General features: G+C 40.5%; 1 protein-coding gene across 2 annotated transcripts in view; it reads right to left on the reverse strand.

The window, feature by feature from the left end:
* Positions 1-5,911: 5,911 nt before the first annotated feature.
* TRPC7 (transient receptor potential cation channel subfamily C member 7) overlaps positions 5,912-18,630 on the reverse strand; it is a 71,132-nt gene continuing 58,413 nt past the window's right edge. The window contains exons 7-12 of one of the 2 annotated variants that reach the window (XM_086621379.1): positions 17,424-17,619; positions 14,420-14,641; positions 11,330-11,410; positions 8,152-8,205; positions 6,800-6,875; positions 5,912-6,054 (exon numbers count right to left, since the gene is read on the reverse strand). In XM_086621379.1, coding sequence (XP_086477505.1) covers positions 5,912-6,054; positions 6,800-6,875; positions 8,152-8,205; positions 11,330-11,410; positions 14,420-14,641; positions 17,424-17,619 — 772 coding nt within the window. The remainder of the gene's footprint in view (positions 6,055-6,799; positions 6,876-8,151; positions 8,206-11,329; positions 11,411-14,419; positions 14,642-17,423; positions 17,620-18,630) is intronic. The other variant, XM_086621380.1, reaches the window with a different exon arrangement.

The following is an 18,630-nucleotide window of genomic DNA, read 5'->3' on the forward strand; positions in this document are numbered from 1 at the left end:
TGTCCTGCTTCCTTGATACCCACCCACGATATGACACCCAAACTGGTGCCCGCTGCAGGGGTAGCTGCCAGAGCAGAGCCCGGAGTCAGGGCCAGCAACTGCAGCATGGAAATTCATCTCAGCCCCAGATCCCCCCGTGCTCCTGCTGTGTAAGCCCTAATTAAAACCCTTGCAGCAGAAAAATTAATCATTAGTAAGGGAATTAAATATTAGTCTGTATTATAGTAAACATTAGTCATATATTAACAAGCTCGTTAGCTATTCATTAACCTTTTAAGCCCTTCCAAATCCCCTTTATCACACTGCAGGTTTGTGTTAAATATCTCTCTCAGATGACCTTAAGTGAGTGCCTTTTTTCTTGATACTAAAGGCATTACAAATTCCAAAACCAGTTTAGTTATTTTTCCCCTTTGGTTATTATCTCCCTCTTTGTTTGACTTTATTTAAATTCAACTATAGCAAAGTCTTATCTCACTATTGATATGGAGCCACTAAAACCTCCCAGAGACTGAGGGAGTCACTTCCCAAAATGATCTATGATAACCGAGGCAATGATTTCTTCCTGTTGTTGCTCTTGTGCTGTTTGCATCAGGCATTGGCAGATCTTATCCCTCTCGCCGAGCCCCAGCCTGAGCCCAACAAAGATGCAGAACAGGGACCAGGAGATGGTGAAGCTAAGGGTTATGTATAGCCCCAAATCAGATTCAGAGCCACAGCCCCATTTTTGGCCCCTGACTTCCAGCTCATTAAGGCAAATCCCTGAATTTCTCTGCACCTCCCCTCCCTCCATGGGAGCTCAGGCTAGTTCTCCTGTGCCCTCTCCATCCTTTTTTACTAAAAATCTAAGTTCCTTAAGGCCATAGCTTGTGCAGGCTGGTGTCCAGCGTCGGGTCTCCCACCCATAGGGTGTACAGGTAAAACGATGGGCCTGAACCAAGTGAGCGAAGAAGGGAATGGGACCAGCTGACCGTAGCGTCTAACTCTGTAGTGGTGAGAGATTTATGGCCAAAGGACAGAGCTGCTTTTTAGGGGTCAGGCTGGGTCACAGAGAAACTATTTAGATTTAAATTAGATTTAAGGAAGAAATTTTTTACAATGAGGGTGGTGAAACAGTGGAACAGGTTGCCCAGAGAAGTTGTAGATGCCCCATCCCTGGAAGTGTTCAAGGCCAGGTTGGATGAGGCTTTGAGCAACCTGATGTAGTGGAAGGTGTCCCTGCCCATGGCAGGGGGGTTGGAACTGTGTGATATTTAAGGTCCCTTCCAACCCAAACCATTCTATGATTCTATGATTTATAATGTCTGGATAGAGGAAACATCTATCCTTTCCACCTGAAAGCCATTTGGCAGGATGGTCATGGTAGCCTTGGCTATGAAGTCATGGCTTTAATTTCCTACCTCTTAGTTAGTCAGGGATGCAAATGAAAACCAGATTAGGAATGAAGCGACTTGTTTGCTGGACTCCTGTTCAGGGCATGAGAGGCAGCAGAGGTGCTCAGTGCTGCCCAGAGTGCAGGATGGGTACTGCTCAGGGTGCAGGATGGGTGCTGCCCAGGGTGAAGGATGGGTGCTGCCTCCTCCCTCCCCACCTGCAGCCCAGCTCCAGCCATGGTGCAGGCAGAGGTCCACTGCCAGCTGGTGATGTGTTTGAAACGCTGTCCATGCGGCTCGGGTCTTCTGCAGCTGTGGTGATGGACTGTGTTCCTGGCTCGTCCTTGCTGCGTGATCCTTAATCTCTTACATCTTTTAATTAAGGCAATTTCTTTTGACCTGCTGGAAATGCTGTTCACATGTAGATTAATTCAAAGTAAAGCCTAGCTCTGACAATTTAATGTGCTGTGAGCTCTGGTCAGGATGCAGGCAGTCGTCTGAGCCATTATTCATGACACTGTTCTTGCTTCTTATTTACTTTTATAAAGCATTTTGTGGGAACTGGGGACAACAGTCGTTCTCTGTAAAGTTACCGGCAGAATTAGTGCAGCTGTGAGGACGAAGCTGTTTATGAAACATCACCCCCACCTTGTGGGCTGCAAAGCCCATCCCATGCTGCTGAAAGCTGTGCCAAGATGCCAGATGCCCTCAGGCAGCTTCTTTGTTTCAGGATTTGCAGCCCTGGTCAGCAGGGGTTCCTGGCTTAAAACCTTGCAGTTCAGCTATTTGAAAGCACGTTAATGGTTTCTGCTGTTTGCTCCCCTCTGTTAGCAGCAGCTGACTGGTTGGGTCTTTGCAAGGCCTGAAACAATAGTCCGAAGGATTGGGCAGTCAACAAATCTGTACTGGCTAGTTAATGGCTTTGTTCTGGTCTTCCTCAGGGTGTCTATTTAAATTCTATTTAAATTCTGCAGGATGTGCAGAATAGGACAATCTCTTGGAGAATATTCACCCTTGAGTGGATGACTTTAGGTTTCATCTTTCATCTGACCTCTTTCTAAAATATTTCCCATAAAAAGTCATAATTCTGTATCTATGAAGAGTTTGGGCAAAGTTCCATTTCTTTGCACAATGAATTTGCCCGAGGAATATTAAATCTTATATTTCAAAGGCAAAAGTTAAAGCTGTTACAGACTGGATCAAATCTAACCCAGCAAGTGGGTTGATGTGACACTGGCCTGCCATGGGGTCCCACCAGTGATGGGACATGGGACAGAGGACCTGCACATCTCAGGTCTAATCCTATCTGGGACCCATCTACTTTGGTTTGTCCTCTTCAAACTCTCCAAGTTCTCTCAGGGATCTTTTAGTAAGACTTCTTAATTTTTATTTCTTATAAACAGAGCTTGGAGAATAGGCTGTGAATTTAACATCGTTCCTTCTGATAGCACATTAATACATAGTGTGCAGCTTCCTCGTCTGTGTTCCTGGGACCAGATGAGAGAAGCGCTCTGATGAAGTGGGATTTTGCTTATCATGAATATTTATAGAAGAAGCCTCAGTGCCTTGATAGTTCCTGGAATGTAAATGCAAAAGGGGAAGAAGCAGATTTTTTTTTTTTTAACAGTGTTTTTAATATATTTTTAGTCTCCTTTCAAAGTCCTAGAAAACATTATGCTCTTTCATAGCAAATTCCTAAATGCAGACTGCGCTGCTTCACCTGCTCACGCAGATGCTGTAAGGGCAGCAGGCAGCAGCTGCTGGGGCACTGCCATACCTCTGCCTGGGCCCATGGAATTCGGTAAAGCTGTTCCCAGTATGGCCTGATTTGTGCTGACCAGAACACGTATTGACCACAATATTCGGCAGTATTCTTGTTAGTATTGCTGGACTTTAGGAGTTGTGTTTAAATGTACAAAATGTAAGTGCATCATAGAGCTTCCACTTAACTTTCTGGTGCGACTTGGCATGTAATAGCATGAGAAATGGAAATTATGGTGGTTATTATATGTTCTACCTAGAATAATTCTGCTTAAATTCCTAGAGGATACTAAAACATTGCATGGGAAGGGTGAAGCAATGCTTTGATCAGGAGCCAGGTGTAGAGTGATAAAGAATCATATTTAAAGACGATGCTCTGGCAACAGAGCTGGTTTTCCAAATTTAAAAAAGTTTTACAGAGTGGCTGGAAAGGGGGTGTGGTTGCAAAAAAAAGCAGTATTGCTATGAAAGGTATTCTTTCTTATGGGGAAAACTGAATATTTTACATCAGCAACATTTTCTTGCTGAAGTAGTGGAAGTCAGCCCAAATTGACGAGTTATTCTTGCAAATATTGTTACCTGCAGTGTCTGTCTCCTTACACTGGTGGTACTCTTTGTTGAATGTTGTCATTCGAGTGTTTCATCACCACTGCATTGCAAGAACTGTGATGCAAAAACCACATTTATTTGCGAATAACAGCTGTGGGAAACACTGCCCTGTGCTGGAGCACTGTAAAGTACCTCTTATCCAGGGGTAAAAAGCCGGGACAGAGGCCGTTTCAGATGTCTCACCAGCCAAAGCCTCTGAACTTCCATGTTACTCACTGAACTTTGGAGTGCACGCTCAGTGCCAGCACTGCGCTCGTCTGAAGCCAGCTGAGCTGAGTTTCTGTTCTTAGAAGGTAATTTTGCAAACACATTGGTAAGGATACAATAATTTCGAATTAAGCACCACAAATTAGGAGTCATTTTTGTATACTACAGTTGGTCACGGCACCTTTAACTTCTTGGTTTTATTCCTTTCAGATGTATTTTAGTTGAAGTTTTGCTTTTTGGCTCTTTCAGGGTTTAGAATTCCTATGGCATATTTGTTTCATATGATATTATTGTTCACACACTGCAGAAAAGCAAAAAAATGTGGGATTTTTTTTTGCATTGGATAGTCAAAAGATCAGGCAAATATTTCACTCAATGTACAACAAAATATTATGAGGTAATTTTATTTTTTGTCCCATTTTTAGGTAAAAATAATACAGTATACAAGATAATCTTAATAAAGGTAAAAATACAGTATTTTACTTTTTCTCTAAACAGATCTACGTACAGTACACTTTTTTTTTTCTGTTTCTTTTTTTTTATACAAATATAACTATTATTCTATTAGGCTATCTGTGTTCTCATCTGGCACTTAAGAACTGATCACAGGTCACCTTCTGGTTCTGCTTGTTTTTCTTAGCTGATACCTAAATGTAATGTTCATCTTATAGGTGTCTCTTGTAAACAAACAGTACAGTTCAGTGGTTCCCAAGTAGTAAGGTGTGCTTTAAGTAGTTGAAATCATGTAGCTAAATGGAAAACCCAAGCAATCCAAGCTCACTGTTGTATTACACAGATTCATCACTTTCCAGTAATAAAAGTGCAATCTGAGTACTTATATTACCGCAGCCTTTAAAACAGTTTTAATCCCTTCCTCATCCTCTGTAAGAGCCAAACACATAAAGCAATAATTTCTACAGTGATTTTCCCTTTTTTTGACAGGGTTGTTCTCAGTGGGATTGAAGCCTTTTCGTATTGTTTTAAAGGTTTGAAACTACTGGGCTGTGTTCTTCGTGGTTTGTCTCTACCCTATGGCTTGCTGTTTGACCGCTGGAACCCAAAAGCTGAGCTCAGTTGCATCACTGCCTCTAGATTAATGTTGTTCCTTGAACCGAACACATTAGCACAATATATGTTATTTCTGGGTATTCCTGGGAAGTGAGGTTCACACTATTATGAATATTTCAGTACACTGTTGAAGCTGGGATCATCTGAGGATAAAAGAGAGACTAGGTGTGTACAGAAAGACCACATCTAGTAGTGGACTAGCTAATATAGCTGGAAAAGTTGGAGAGGAGTTTTTGGCTGGGAATCCCTTTATCAAGTTCTAGCAGAGAGGTGAAAGGATGCTTTACCCAACATGCTGGATTCATTTTTTCCAATGCTGTCATCCAGTCTCAAAAGTAGATGAGCTCTACCTACCCTACTTTACCTTGGTGATTTCAGTAGAAGGTTTCTCATTTGCTTTCATTAACCACAGTGCTGTTCAAAGTTATCTTCATGGATGCCTGTGTAAACATAAAAGGAGAGTACACACCCAAGGATAGGAGTTTTAAAAAAATTTCAAGGAATATGCTTGGCACATTTTTTCTTCAGGCTTCACCCAATTCTGATCAGCACAGTCTCAGTTCATATAAATGAGCACAGTTGCATTGTCTTCACTGGAGTCAGACGGGTGAAGATCTGGCTTTTTTGCCTTTAACTAGAGGTGCCTTCCCTATGGTGCATCTATTTCTGATGTCAAAGGGCGTATATTTTTACCAGTAAGTCACTTTTGTATCATAAAAGGTTTAACTGGTAACTCACCGAGCACAAGGGTAATGCAGAGTGCTTCTACCAATACTTTCTAGTTAGCAAAAGCTGAGTGCTCAGTACCCAACTTTTGCACAGTTTTTGCCCTCCTAAGATGCTGGTTGAGACTGAATAACGTTTAGAAAACCAGTTGCCTTTCTCAGTGTTCACCATCAAATGTCCTTATTTAAGTTCTTCCCAAATTTGTCACTCAGCTGCTGTATTAGTCTTGCCAGCTCGCCAGTAGCTTGTGACTTTTCCTCTAAGAGTTCATAGCGGAGACTAGAAATATCTTGCTTAATCTCTTTAAGTTCACCTAAAAGAAGGAAAATGTCTTTGTTAGCAATATGGAACTAAATAAGTAGTCCCTATGGTTTTAAAACCTGAGAAAGCATTCATTTCAGTGTCCTTGTCATGAATGTGTGTGGAGCTCCATATGATGTTCCTGCATTTATGCACTTAATATTTGAGACTTAAAAGAAATAACCTGTGCTTGCAGTAGTGGTACTGACAGCAATAGCAAGTTTGTATGGAAAGTTTATCTTTTTTCTGAAGTCTACTCTCTGTTCACATACAGATCTCCACCTACACAGGGTATGTGCAGGAGGGCAGCAGTTAAAAGGTTTAGAAGGAGGTTCTTTTCCATCTGCATACAAATCCTACATCACACTATGGCCGTAGGAATCCTTATCCAGTTCAAAAAAAGCCCTTAAGGCAGGTATGGGCAGTACAGTCAGAAATTGCTTTACTTAGACCCAAGACAAAGTCAGGTGTTGGCAAAACTGTGTGTTTTGTAGAGCAAGGAGAGATAGAACTGTAGAGCAGAGCAGGATTATGTAAAGACACATCTTATGATATATGTGTTCTGCTAAGGAAAATTAAGGATGCAGAATTTCAGGTGCATAAAGGTGGCTCAGAGTCACCACTGCTCACCTTAGTGTGAGCGTGAGCATGCACTATCTCTACACAGGATGTTATCTAAGCTCAACCCTCTTACTGGCCACATCAATAGCAATGACATTACATGCTCTAGTCTGTGTCAGTTATGAAAATCCACTTGCCTTCATTGACCTCATCATTTTCTCGGTCAACCTGAGCCTTCAGTACATATCGCTTAATCAGGCGTTTCATTATTTTCTGAAAAGAGAACAGAAACACTTATCTTAAAGTGAACTTATTCACATTGCCTTAATTCTAGACTTCTTATGAGTAATTCAAATGCTTAATTTCACTATGGATAAAACCTGGCTTCAGAGGATATGAAGTGAATTTTTTATTGACTTCCCACGTATTTTATACTTAATATTATGAATTTTGTACTACAATAGTTGATTGACAGCCATTCCATAATGAGCCCACATAAAAGGCACTTTGGCATATTTGGTGGGATGCAAAAGAATGTAGAGTATGTTCCACAGACAGAAAGAAAACACAGATGATCCAATAGCAAGCTATGAAATGGGATCCAGAGCCTTCCTTTAGCATGTTGCTGCTTAATGTATCAATAAAAATACTTCACAGGAAGAAATAAGTGGTTAATTAGTGATGTCAGCAAACTCAGTCATGATGAAGTAAACATCTGACCCAAAGTTAATAGAAAGACTGTTCATCTTGCCATTGGAGTTTTAGGAAAGAAAATAAATTTAGTGAAGGACAGAGAGAGTTTGAACAGAAGTGGAGAACTTGGTTCAGTTTCTTAGGGAAATGGCAGATTTTAAGGGACATGCACTGAGCAAAAAATAGAGACATGTAGACTTATAAAATGGGAGACTATTGTTAGTAAAGGAACAACATGTGAAAATAGTAGGAGATGATTATGGATATGAACTTGCAATGTGATAGTGTTCCAAAAATGCATAAGTTACATTCATCTAGAAGCAACGTAACGTTTGGCAGTCTTGGGTTACAGCTGAAGTTCTTCACTACAGAAAAGACGCTCATTGATGGGGAAAAATCTGAACTATGATAAACATAAAAAGGATTGCTCTATCAGAGACAATGATTTAGGTGCATCCTCTGCAAACAGAGGAGACCTCAGCGAGCATCCAAGAACAGATATGCAAATGTCTTTCATTGACCAGATGGCCACTGTGAAGGGTAAAGCTTCTCCCAGCATGGGCTCACCTATTCACAGAGCAATCACACATCTCTGCTTTGAACATCACCGAAAAATGCCACAAAGAGTGTGAAACATGAATTAAGAAATCAGTACACCTGCTCTTTTTCCTTAGTAGCCAGATATGAATCATAGTAGTGCAAAAGGCATGTGAACATCAAAGAAGGATCCAGTCATTTCTATATAGGTCATACAGTCATGGAATATGGGATGTCTAAGACTGCCCTTGTATCAAACAGGCATCTGGCTAACCAGGTGAGTCATTAAGGCAACAGAGATGAGGCACAGTGCACGTACGGTGTGTTGAAGATGGCCAAGGTAGTAGAATCCAGAGGGAGGTAGGGTTTTCACCTGAGAAAACATAAATGGAGTAATGTTTGGGGAAAGTAGGGAAATCCTGGATCCAAAAAGAAACTATGTTTTCAGAACAGACGACAGAGGAAATTGAGACTAAAACAAGGAATCAGCACACAGTGAATGCTCTTATTACCTGGAAAAAAAATATGCTAACATAGCATCTACCTGCTCCAGTTTCCATACAGCTTGTGTTTTTGATGGACACTACTCAAATGCCATCCTATATTAATCACTACGTGTGACAGAAGTCACAAGCTCAAGGCTGCCAAGTCTATCAAATACATGTTGTAGTCAGAATTGTCTACAGCAACTAAACGTTACAAGTGTGAACACTTTTTAACTAGAGTCTACTTAGCCACTTAGTAGGTATTTCTGTCAATAGCTTTCAGAAAGTAATTCGTTTTTTTGCCTCAATATTGCACTGTGGCTTCTAAGTCTGGCTTCTCCCCTTCTTCCCAGTACTGGTCCTTTTAGCCACAATGAGTGAAAGAGCCTCTTGGGGAAATAATCCTGGTTACTGCAGGGAAACGCTGAACAAAACTTCCAGACAGCCTCTTGATAATGAATGCTAAACGAAACGATTCTGATAAATCTGATTTCTATAAAATACTGTTCCTCTGTTTGATAAAAGTTAATTGAAATTCTTCGGGTCTTAGACATCTTTTATACTATGCAACTCTCAACTACTGAGTGGTGATGATCTTAAGATGTTTTTAAGAGAACAGGTTCTAGGAACAGGTCAGGCATTTGTAAACTATAACTCTGCACTGAATTCATTCTTTTTAGTGTGTTTATTGGCACAACCTTCAAGCTCTGCATTTGCCACCTGAACACCTTCTATACCTTCTAGCACAGGTGGAAACAAGAAGAAAAGGACAGATTTGTGGCCAAGGCACTGAAGTTGGACTCATGAGATTTGGGGCTCAATTGCTGGTTCAACCATAGGCTTTTTGGGTCTGGTAAGTCCTATCGGACCTCAGTTCCTTGCCTTTAATGTGGAGGCCATGATGTCTTCCTGCTTCACTGTTTATAATGTTTTATTCTGGGCTTCACTGATCTTCACATTGAAGATCACATTATTAGAGACATTAATACTGCTACTTAATTCACAGGTTTCTTCTTGATACTGTGCTTGTGGACACTGCAGATGTCATTTGGCACGTGTGGGAGGTCCCAAGGCAGCATGAATGGGAGGAAATGCTTTGCACTTTCATGTCTCTGGTAAAAATCAGATGCAAGTCAGCAGTGATCAGAGGGGACAACTACTCACTGGGGCATCAGATCTCAGACCTGGTGATCTCAAACGCAAGTTATCAGTTAGGCAGTAGAAGCACTTGGGAGTGAAATGAGCAAAGGAATTTGCTCATTTCTCACCTCTTCGCTATTTTGTCTCTCCAAACACCAAAGAAATATACTTCTGAGCCTTTAAAAGTACAACCTATTCCTTCTATTTTTTTCCTGACAAACTCTTTCCTGAGTTCTGTAGATGAAGACCTTGTTAACAGTGTGACAGGCTGCAGCGCTGAAAGTGGGAAAAACTTGTGAGCTTAGCACAGTATTTTAGCAATGGTCCATCTTAAAGTCTCAGCTCAAGAGGGTTTGATAAAGGCATCATTTTGCCTAGGTTAGTTTATTTCCAGACCACGGCAGCTATGTGTTGACTTGTTCTTCCTACTTTTTGAATTATTACATGTTTAGGTTCTGTATATTTTTGTTATCCCTCAAGAGCACTGTCTGTATGTACATGCACTCCAAGTACACAGACTACAAATAGGTCACATGATAAATACCACTAAAGAAAACAGTTCAGCAAGAAGCTACTGCTTCAAAGGTTTTCCCAGTTGTGGAAGAAAGCTTGCTGGCCAGATTATCAAACTGTTTGTTCTTCTTTATATAGAGATAATCAAGACTATTACACTTTCCTTATATTATCTGAGCAATTTCTTCCTGCAGCAACTGAAACTTTCCATGATCATTCGAAGATAAGCCTAGTAGGAGCACTATTAAAGCAAAATAACAGGTAGTTATCTTTTTCTATCTGGTTTTCACAGCTGCCTTTGGCAATAAGGGTCTAATTTACCACAAGCATTAGGTGGTCTCATTTAGAAATAATAGCTACAGGAAAAGAACGAGTCCAGTAGGGGCTGACACATCTTTCCGTTACCTGTGGATCTGAATGGACAGGAAAATGTCAGAAAAGCTGAAATGCCATTTTGAATGGGACCCAATCATCTCTTCCCTTTGCCTTTGATTGTATCAAGCCAACTAACTCCAGGTGCCAGAGGGAATGTATCCCATTTCTAACTTGGATCTCTAGCTATTCCTCCTATTCTGGCACAAAAGCCTGGACAACTTTTAAAACCAGTAGAAATTTATTACTAGTCTGCTGTACAGCCGAGGATCCCGTTGTGCTGGATGCTGTACCAACACAAGACAAACCAATTCTAGAATTACCATTGCACATGTTATTCAACTTAACTATTACTTTCCTCAACTCTCTTTAATGTCAGTTCCTGCAGACATACCACTTGCCATCATATTCCTTTTCACTTTATGTTAAAAAATAAGGAAAAAATTATGTGGGGCACATTTTTCTTCTTGTGTTACCCTACTACGCATGTTTGCACAAGAAATAATACATCTACTGGCAAGAACACTCAGCCAAGACAGGCAGTTGTGTTAGTATTTAGGTATTTTTGAACCGTACCACATTGCAGGTTAAGTTTGGTAGGACAAGTCACTGCCAGAGAAAGCACATGCAAATGTTAGTGCAAAGACTGGAGACGATGCTGTGTCATGACAAATGAAATGCTGTCAACGCTAGACTGGAGGATTAAAGCTTGAATGATATTTCTCGTATTAAATTAAATAACCTTGAGTGGAATTAATTAGCATGACAAACGCTAATGCCTTGTGTATTTCCATGGGTGACAGGCTGCGTTTGTCTCGGAGGACTGTGAAGGCGAAGTGCCCCAGCCCAGTCCTGTGACTGTGCTAAGCCACAGCCTGGCACATCACAGGGTGGCACCCACTGGAAAGAAGCAAATGTGACCCTCGAAGGTAAGAGCTGCTCACTGACAGATCTCTCCCCTGGCTCTTACTTTCATGCTGTGATTACCTGATATCTTGTGGGCTTGTTATAAGCATTCTTCCCAGAATAATTTTCTGTATTTCGAGAGCTAGAGTGAAAACGAACTTTCTGAAATTATAAAACATCATGATATAATTAAATCAATGATCGTTTCTCATACCCAGACAGCCCCAAACTAAACAGAGCTTTATAAAAACAGTAGGACATGGTTCAATGTATGAGTACAATAAAAGCCAGTACATACAGGTTTAAAAAAGTAAACTTTGAAAGACAGAAAAGGGTCAAAACCCACAAATTACTGAAAAAAATGGATTCTAAGTTGTCTAGACAAAAATGGTATCCTCACACGAGTTTCAGACAAGAAGCTGTTAAGAGACACAAAACATGTTGCTCTTAAATAGATCAGTGATTATCAATTTAGAATACAATTTAAAAAAGGAAGAAAAATAAATACTTATGTTTAAAGAGAACCAATCAGTGTGGTATGAAACCCAATTCTGAAATAGAATTGATTTTCATCAGTCCTTTTAAAACAGCAATATCTTTTGCTATGTTTTTAGCTCAACAAAAATATGTTGGTGGGTTTTTTTTTTAGATAGAGCAATATTTTTTATCAGAGGACATCACAACTACTACTTTTGTACTCCAAAAGCATCCAAGGAGACTTTTCTGAAGACTACACACAATATTTGTAAGAGGTTTCTTTGACTCTTATCCACCTCTGAACATTTTGGCTCAAGTGCTAATAAAAAAAGAAATCACTTATTCAAATGAATTAATTCCTATCATCGACCCAAAGGAGCCAATACATATCATAGACCTCTGCACCTATATGCAATTGTATGTACAGGGAAAGCCCTGGTTAAGGATTTTTCTTCCCTGACTGGACCAGAGTTGCTGGAAATTAGTGATTTTTTTTTTTTTTTTTAAATTAGGATGCTGATAATGATTGGACTAAAAATCTGAAGTAGTCATGTAATTTATTTTTTTATTATTTCTCACTCGTTTGGTGTGCCATGGTCTTACAGAGACTGTTTTGAAGATGATCTGTGAACAAAATCAACAGGCAAGCAAGAAATGACTGATACTCTTAATTGTTTATGTCAAAATCATGGAAACTATGAATTTTGCATGAGTTCCATGAAAAAGGGCAAGCCAGACACTTTCATGCATGTGGCTTGGAGAAGGAGGGGCTTAGAGAATATTTTATTACTTTGATTTATGCTTAGAAGCAGAAATTATATTTCAAACGAAGCAAGTTTTGCATGGTTAGGTTCAAATGACATTTAAAAAATATTATCTTTTTAAATCATTGTTTGAAATTGTTAAAGGACAAACATTTATTTTATTTCAAGACTCCACAGTTCTAGTGGGTCTTTCAGTAATCAATAGTAGTGTTAAATGAATTTATATATAGAAGAAAATGTCCCCAAACGCATGTTTATCTTGGCAATGCTCACCGCATTGGGTAGTTAAATTAATTGATAACATGGAGTAGACCCCATGGATGCACTTCTCCCTCCAATTTAGGCTCTGGCAGAGACTGAAAGAACATCAGACCTGCAGTTCTTTCAAATTCGTGGGAGCATGATCTCCTCCAAGGCCATGGGCCATGGACTTTGCCTGGAGCTGGATGGTTCACCATTAGATGTATTGCTCATCTGTTTGTTCCTTCAAGGAGAGCCAAGAGATCCAGACAAAGCCCAAAAGCAGGCTGCACGTTACAAAAGCAAACTCTGCAAAGCCTCCTCCAACCTTCCTTTCCTTCTCCTCAGTCTCTCTTATTACACCTCGTCCCTTTTGCAAGCTTAAAACTGGGGGTTGGTTGCCCACATCTCAGTTGGAGAGTGCCAGTGCCACCCACTTCTTCCCTCTCCTGTGCAGTGCCACACAGCTGGGGTCTTAAAGCCTGGATGGGTGGGTCTGGGAGTGGGATGAGGGAATAGCAACATGCCCTAGAAAGGCTGGCCAGCCTACCACGGAGCTGCACCAGCCTCTCACATGCAGTGACTGTAAAAAATAAGAGACAACACATTTCAGAGGGCTTTGCTTTTCCCCTAGGAACGGGCTCCCACTGTTGTTCTCTTGATTCAAACCCAGCTTGAGCTGAGAAAATTCAGTAAATGCCAGGACACTTGTAAGCAAAGCTGCCTTCTCGCCTCTTTGAATCCACCGAATTTGATGACAGCAACTGGGCAGCTGTGGCTGAGCTCCTGAGAATGTTTTGGGTGTTTTCTCCTCCAAGGTAAAGCAGGTGGGCTTGCCCTGTGAGTGGGGCTGTGTTATAAACTTAACGCAATAGAAACACTTCACCCTGGTGATGTTCTGCTCCATGTTGCAAATAATAATTTCCATGGGCAACATAATTTTCCTTAATTTTTCTGGCATTTTCCCATGGGGGAGCAAAGCTAATTCTGTTGGGAAGTGTCTGGATGCTAACCATACTCTTGCATCTCTCTTGCTTTGTCACCTGGATGCTCACCAGTGCTGAGGAAAGCGTGCCACTGTGTAGCCAGTATTTCCAAAGCAAATTCCTACTTCACATGACCAAACGGGCAGTGGCTGAGGCAGGATCTACCCATTGGTGGCTACACATCACTAGGCAGATGTAAGTAGAGAGGTTGCTAATTATGGCTCTAGGTATTTAGGAGGTGTTATGAAGCCCTGCTTGGAAACTTCTTCCCAAACCTGGAATGGCAATAAATGTCGCAATGACTGAAATTCGTTTAGAAATCACTTAAAGGAAGGTGGATGTTTTGAAGAGGCATAAAGACCTGCTGGGTAGAGGAGGAGCCAGACAAGCTGAAATCCTGCTTGTGCCTCTGCTTCTGCCTTGGTCTCTGATCTTGCTTATTTAGCCTTGGGAAATGCCCTTATGAAAGTGCCTGCTTATAAAAAAAGTTGCTCCTTTCCTGGTGTCCAGATAGTGTCTAATATAATGAGGCCACAAGTACGGGAGGACCATCTAGGTGCAATGTAAGACAACTAATATGCAATGTGAGGTTAATTAAGAGGCTGTGCTGTGCCTGATCTACCTGTGCACCATGCAACCCCTCCAGAAGGTCCCTAGCATGAATCCTTTCTGCAAAGAAGGTGGTAAGTGAAAATAAAACATACCCGTTGTTTGGAATTCAGCATCCCCATCTCAAGATCATTTTCACAGTTTTTGGCCTTAGATTTGCAGAGTTTTATGAGGCACATTTTTATTCTCAGCATGAGATAGTAAAATGATTTAGGGCTTGGCACTAGATTAAAAGGAGCAGGTAAAGTCCTTCCTTCGTCAAAGTAGGATAGCCAGAGCTTGGCACGTGCAAACTTCCACTCCACATCCGCATCCTCCTTGGGAAGGGAAGAGAGAAAAAAACACAACACCCAAATGCATAATTAGTAAACAGGAAGGAATTTAGTTACAACAAGGACAAACTTACAGGTAGGATCTAACTAGAATCAGATCTCTGTTTGCCAAACCAAGACCCCTGCACACAACACATCTTTGCAAGCTTCTCCGTGGTGATCTCAAAATGAGGAAAATTTGAACAAAGCAATGGATAAACAGAGAGTAGAAGTCCTCCAAATACTCGACTATTTCCTACTTCCTTGTATATCAAAGGGGTTGTCTTTCAGTTACAATCTGGTGCTTGTGCTATGGTGTTAAATGAATGTGTCAGAACAGGTACAGTCACGGAAAGCAGAAGAAATCGTTATGTGTACAACAAGAACAAAGACAGTCTCTGATTAACTGCAATGCTATCTAACTGCCAGCTAACTGTTACCACCACACTGGCCAGGAGTCACCTGTAGAAGAGGCTAGGTCACTGATTTCTTCTATCATTATCTGCTTTCCTCGTGAATCCTCTTTGTATTCATCATCACGTATCTCTAGATCAATACAACTTAATTCTCTTACTATCCACCTCCTGCCACTGATGAAGGTGGAGGCAAAGTGCATCACTCAGTGCCTGTGAATCTCCTTTATGAGCTATCAAGGTGGGCCAGGAGCACTTCCAAGTACAAGTGCAAGGTTAGCACATGCTTTATGGATCTGCTTGACGTTTATATAGGAGGATTGTCAGGGCCATGTATTAGGAACATTTATCAGGCAACAGACAGGATGAGATACAGCTGCTCTACAGCTGTTTTCATTGTGGTTTATACAGAGGCCAGCAGCATCAACAGAAGCATGGGTCTGCCAACACCACACACTCATGTACATCTGTGTTCTGCTGAAATTAATAACCTCTGATTACTCCATACCTCTGAAACCCAGTCAAAAACTGGCATTAATTCTGTCACAGTTACAGCAATATGCCTTTGCCAATGGATCAGCGTTCACTTCTGCCGTTTGGTCTTCTCATTGTTTGGTGTTGCACCTCACAGAAGCCTTAATTACAGCTGAATAACCGTAGAAATCAGTTGTGAATGGTTTTAGTGCTTGTCCGTTAAGCAGTTAAGACTAATGATAGAAATAGTTCTGGTTTCTGGCTGGCAAAAGCCTTTTTTTCTTTCCATAAACGCAAAGTTGGCAGGAAGCACTAATACTTGAGGCATAAACAGAAGGCAAACAGAAGTAGCCGAGGAGAGATGTTCAATGGAAAGCATGAGAATATGGTCTTGTCACTCCAGCTAACAGCAAAGCATGTCCACACTGACCATAATGGAACTTAATTCCTAAGTAATGACCATCCTCTGCTGTTACTGACTTTGTTGTCATCACAAAAATGCACTGGCAAAGGGGACTTGCTCTGCAGTCAGCAGTATGTCTTGGTCTTTAATCTTTCTGCTGCAGAGGATTGAAAGGATTAGTATGAGATTTACCAGTTTTTCCCAGTCCTCAAGTAGGAGGATGTGGGCCAAATTGCTCACACTTGTTTTGCTTGCTGATAGTTAGAAGCAATCTTTAACAAAGTTTTGAAAATTTCCACACATTCAAGAACGATGAAAAAGCATTTTCCAGGGCAATGGTAATCACAAATTTTACACTAGAAAGTTAACATAGGCCACCTATTCAGGCATTTTTAGAGATTTTTCTTCAGAAACTCTCAAGAGCATCTCCACCTACTACAATAAACTAGAAAATGCAGTAAGAGGCTGACACCCCTTCACAAGGGAATCTTGTTTCAGTAGAAGAGGATTCAGGAAGATGTTGATCTTAAGTGATAAGAAACCTTTGGGGAAATGACTCTGCCTTTTGCAGGCAGGAAAGCTTCTGGGGCAGAGAGCACATGTAAGGTCTCTCTGACATTTAGACTTAGTTACAGCACGCACAAGATAGAGTTATATTTGCACTACAGTACACGGATGAATCAGACATTACAGTGAGAAAATATTTTCAGTTCTGGCCTTTTGCAGTGTCAGGTTCTGAGGGGAGATTAGAACAAATAATTAATACAAACCCAACTACAGAAACTTGACATTTAACAAATCAGAAGAAAAAGGTGACTCAGCATTAACATTATCCAAATATTTGTTTTTTCTGCTTTCATTTATGTTAGCAGGGAGTTGTTTATATTTAAAACATTTAGCAAATCCAGTCTGTTAATAACCATACTACTGAACAAGGTTGGGTAAACCTTGCTTTTTGTGAATGTTCATGCAGCTATGTTTTGCAGACCTAGACACCCTCAAAATTCTATAGCAACGTTGTACACCTGGGAGTTGGAAAATAATGAATTTTTAAATATGCATGCATGAGTTTCAGACCTAGATGGGCTTGGGTGTTTAACCAGTAGAGAACAAGGCAAAAAGCCAGATGAAATATTACTCGATCCGTCGTAAGCAAACAACACAGCTGAGTTTCACACAGAGATAAATTATCATAACCAACACAAGGAGTAAAAATATCACAAACTGCTGTCATTAAATACATGTAAAGGAAATTGAGTTTACTCACAGACAGTCATTAAAAACAAGGAAGTTAAAGTTGCTCTAGAAATGATTCATTTTAATTATTAATTTAATCATAATGTAGGGACAGACACAGCCTTAACTCTTAACTCAGTGTAAGATCTGTGTTTCGACAGCACTAATCTTGCATACAGAATAAGCTATAGCTTCCTTGTTTTTTTAACATTATCAGTGATAATTAGGTACATTGAACGTGCAATCTAATTTCTTATCTTACCTCAATTTCCTGATAGGAGTTGTTGATCATGGCTATTAGCATATTGAGCAGCACCACCACCATAGTCACGTTATATACTCCATAGAGTACATATCCAATATTCTCAATGAATTTATGATCGTACTTCAGCACCACAGATATCACTTCAGATAAGCCAAATATTGACCAGAATAAGGTTTTAAAACTTTCTTCTACCCTAAAAATAAAGCAAACCATCACTTTATATAGTTGACAGTAGTTTATACAGGTCAAATGCTGATAATAAAAGTGGCAATCCACCAATATAAATATGATGTTTTGGCACAGGCTTTGTAAGCCATTATCTATCACCCAGGGATATGCCAAATTATGTTTCCTGATTTGATAAAGAAATATGATTTCTGATTAATACTATAAAGTTACAGTATCCCCTTGTTTGCTCAATCTGTTCTTCTCAGGTGTATTATTTGTCACTGTGTGTCCATATTAAGGACTTTTCCATGGGCAATTTGCAGTGTGAAACTTTTTCTGTAGGGCTTTTTAATTCTACCCACTCACCCTTTTCTCATCCAGAGAGGACAGGCAGAGATTATCTGGGAAAGGAAAGAAGGATCTTAGTTTGACCTTCTTACATGTGGTTTCCAGGGCAGAAGAGAAGCATTACTTTTTACCCAGGAGAAGCATCTGAAAAGTTCTGATTTGTGGCATTAATATAAACAGCACACGGTGCAAATACTGTCAGCCCATGGTCTGATTTTCTTCCTGTTCTGCTTTGGGACTACAAACAAGTCAGACACCCAAGCACTTGCAGCAGAAATTTGAAATTAAAGAGTGGTAGAAGATGTTGCAGAGAGACATTTTAACTTGATTATTACCCTTGCTTGAAAGTAGAAAGGAACCAGGGGAAAATAAAAAGGTTGAAAGATAGGGAAAAAAGAGGAGAATAAGCCAACAGAGAGAAATGGGGCTGGAAAGGATGCGGCTAGACTGGCAGGTCAAAGGGAGAGTCTGATGCAGAGAAGTCAAAGCCATAAGAGGCAGCCACAGCTGAAAAGGAAGGAAGGAAGGAGGAGGAGGGTATGTTTTGGAAGCAGTTTGCTGAATTTTTAATTTAAAAGCAATTTTGCCTTCACTGAACAATCCTTAGCATGCTAACAGTTAATTACCTCCCCTCTCTCCCTGCCTGTCAGGGGGTAAACACCTTCTAAGAAAACAATGCCATTTACAA

This window comes from Tauraco erythrolophus, chromosome 16 (assembly GCF_009769465.1).
Source record: "Tauraco erythrolophus isolate bTauEry1 chromosome 16, bTauEry1.pri, whole genome shotgun sequence".
Classification (NCBI taxonomy): Eukaryota; Metazoa; Chordata; class Aves; order Musophagiformes; family Musophagidae; genus Tauraco; species Tauraco erythrolophus.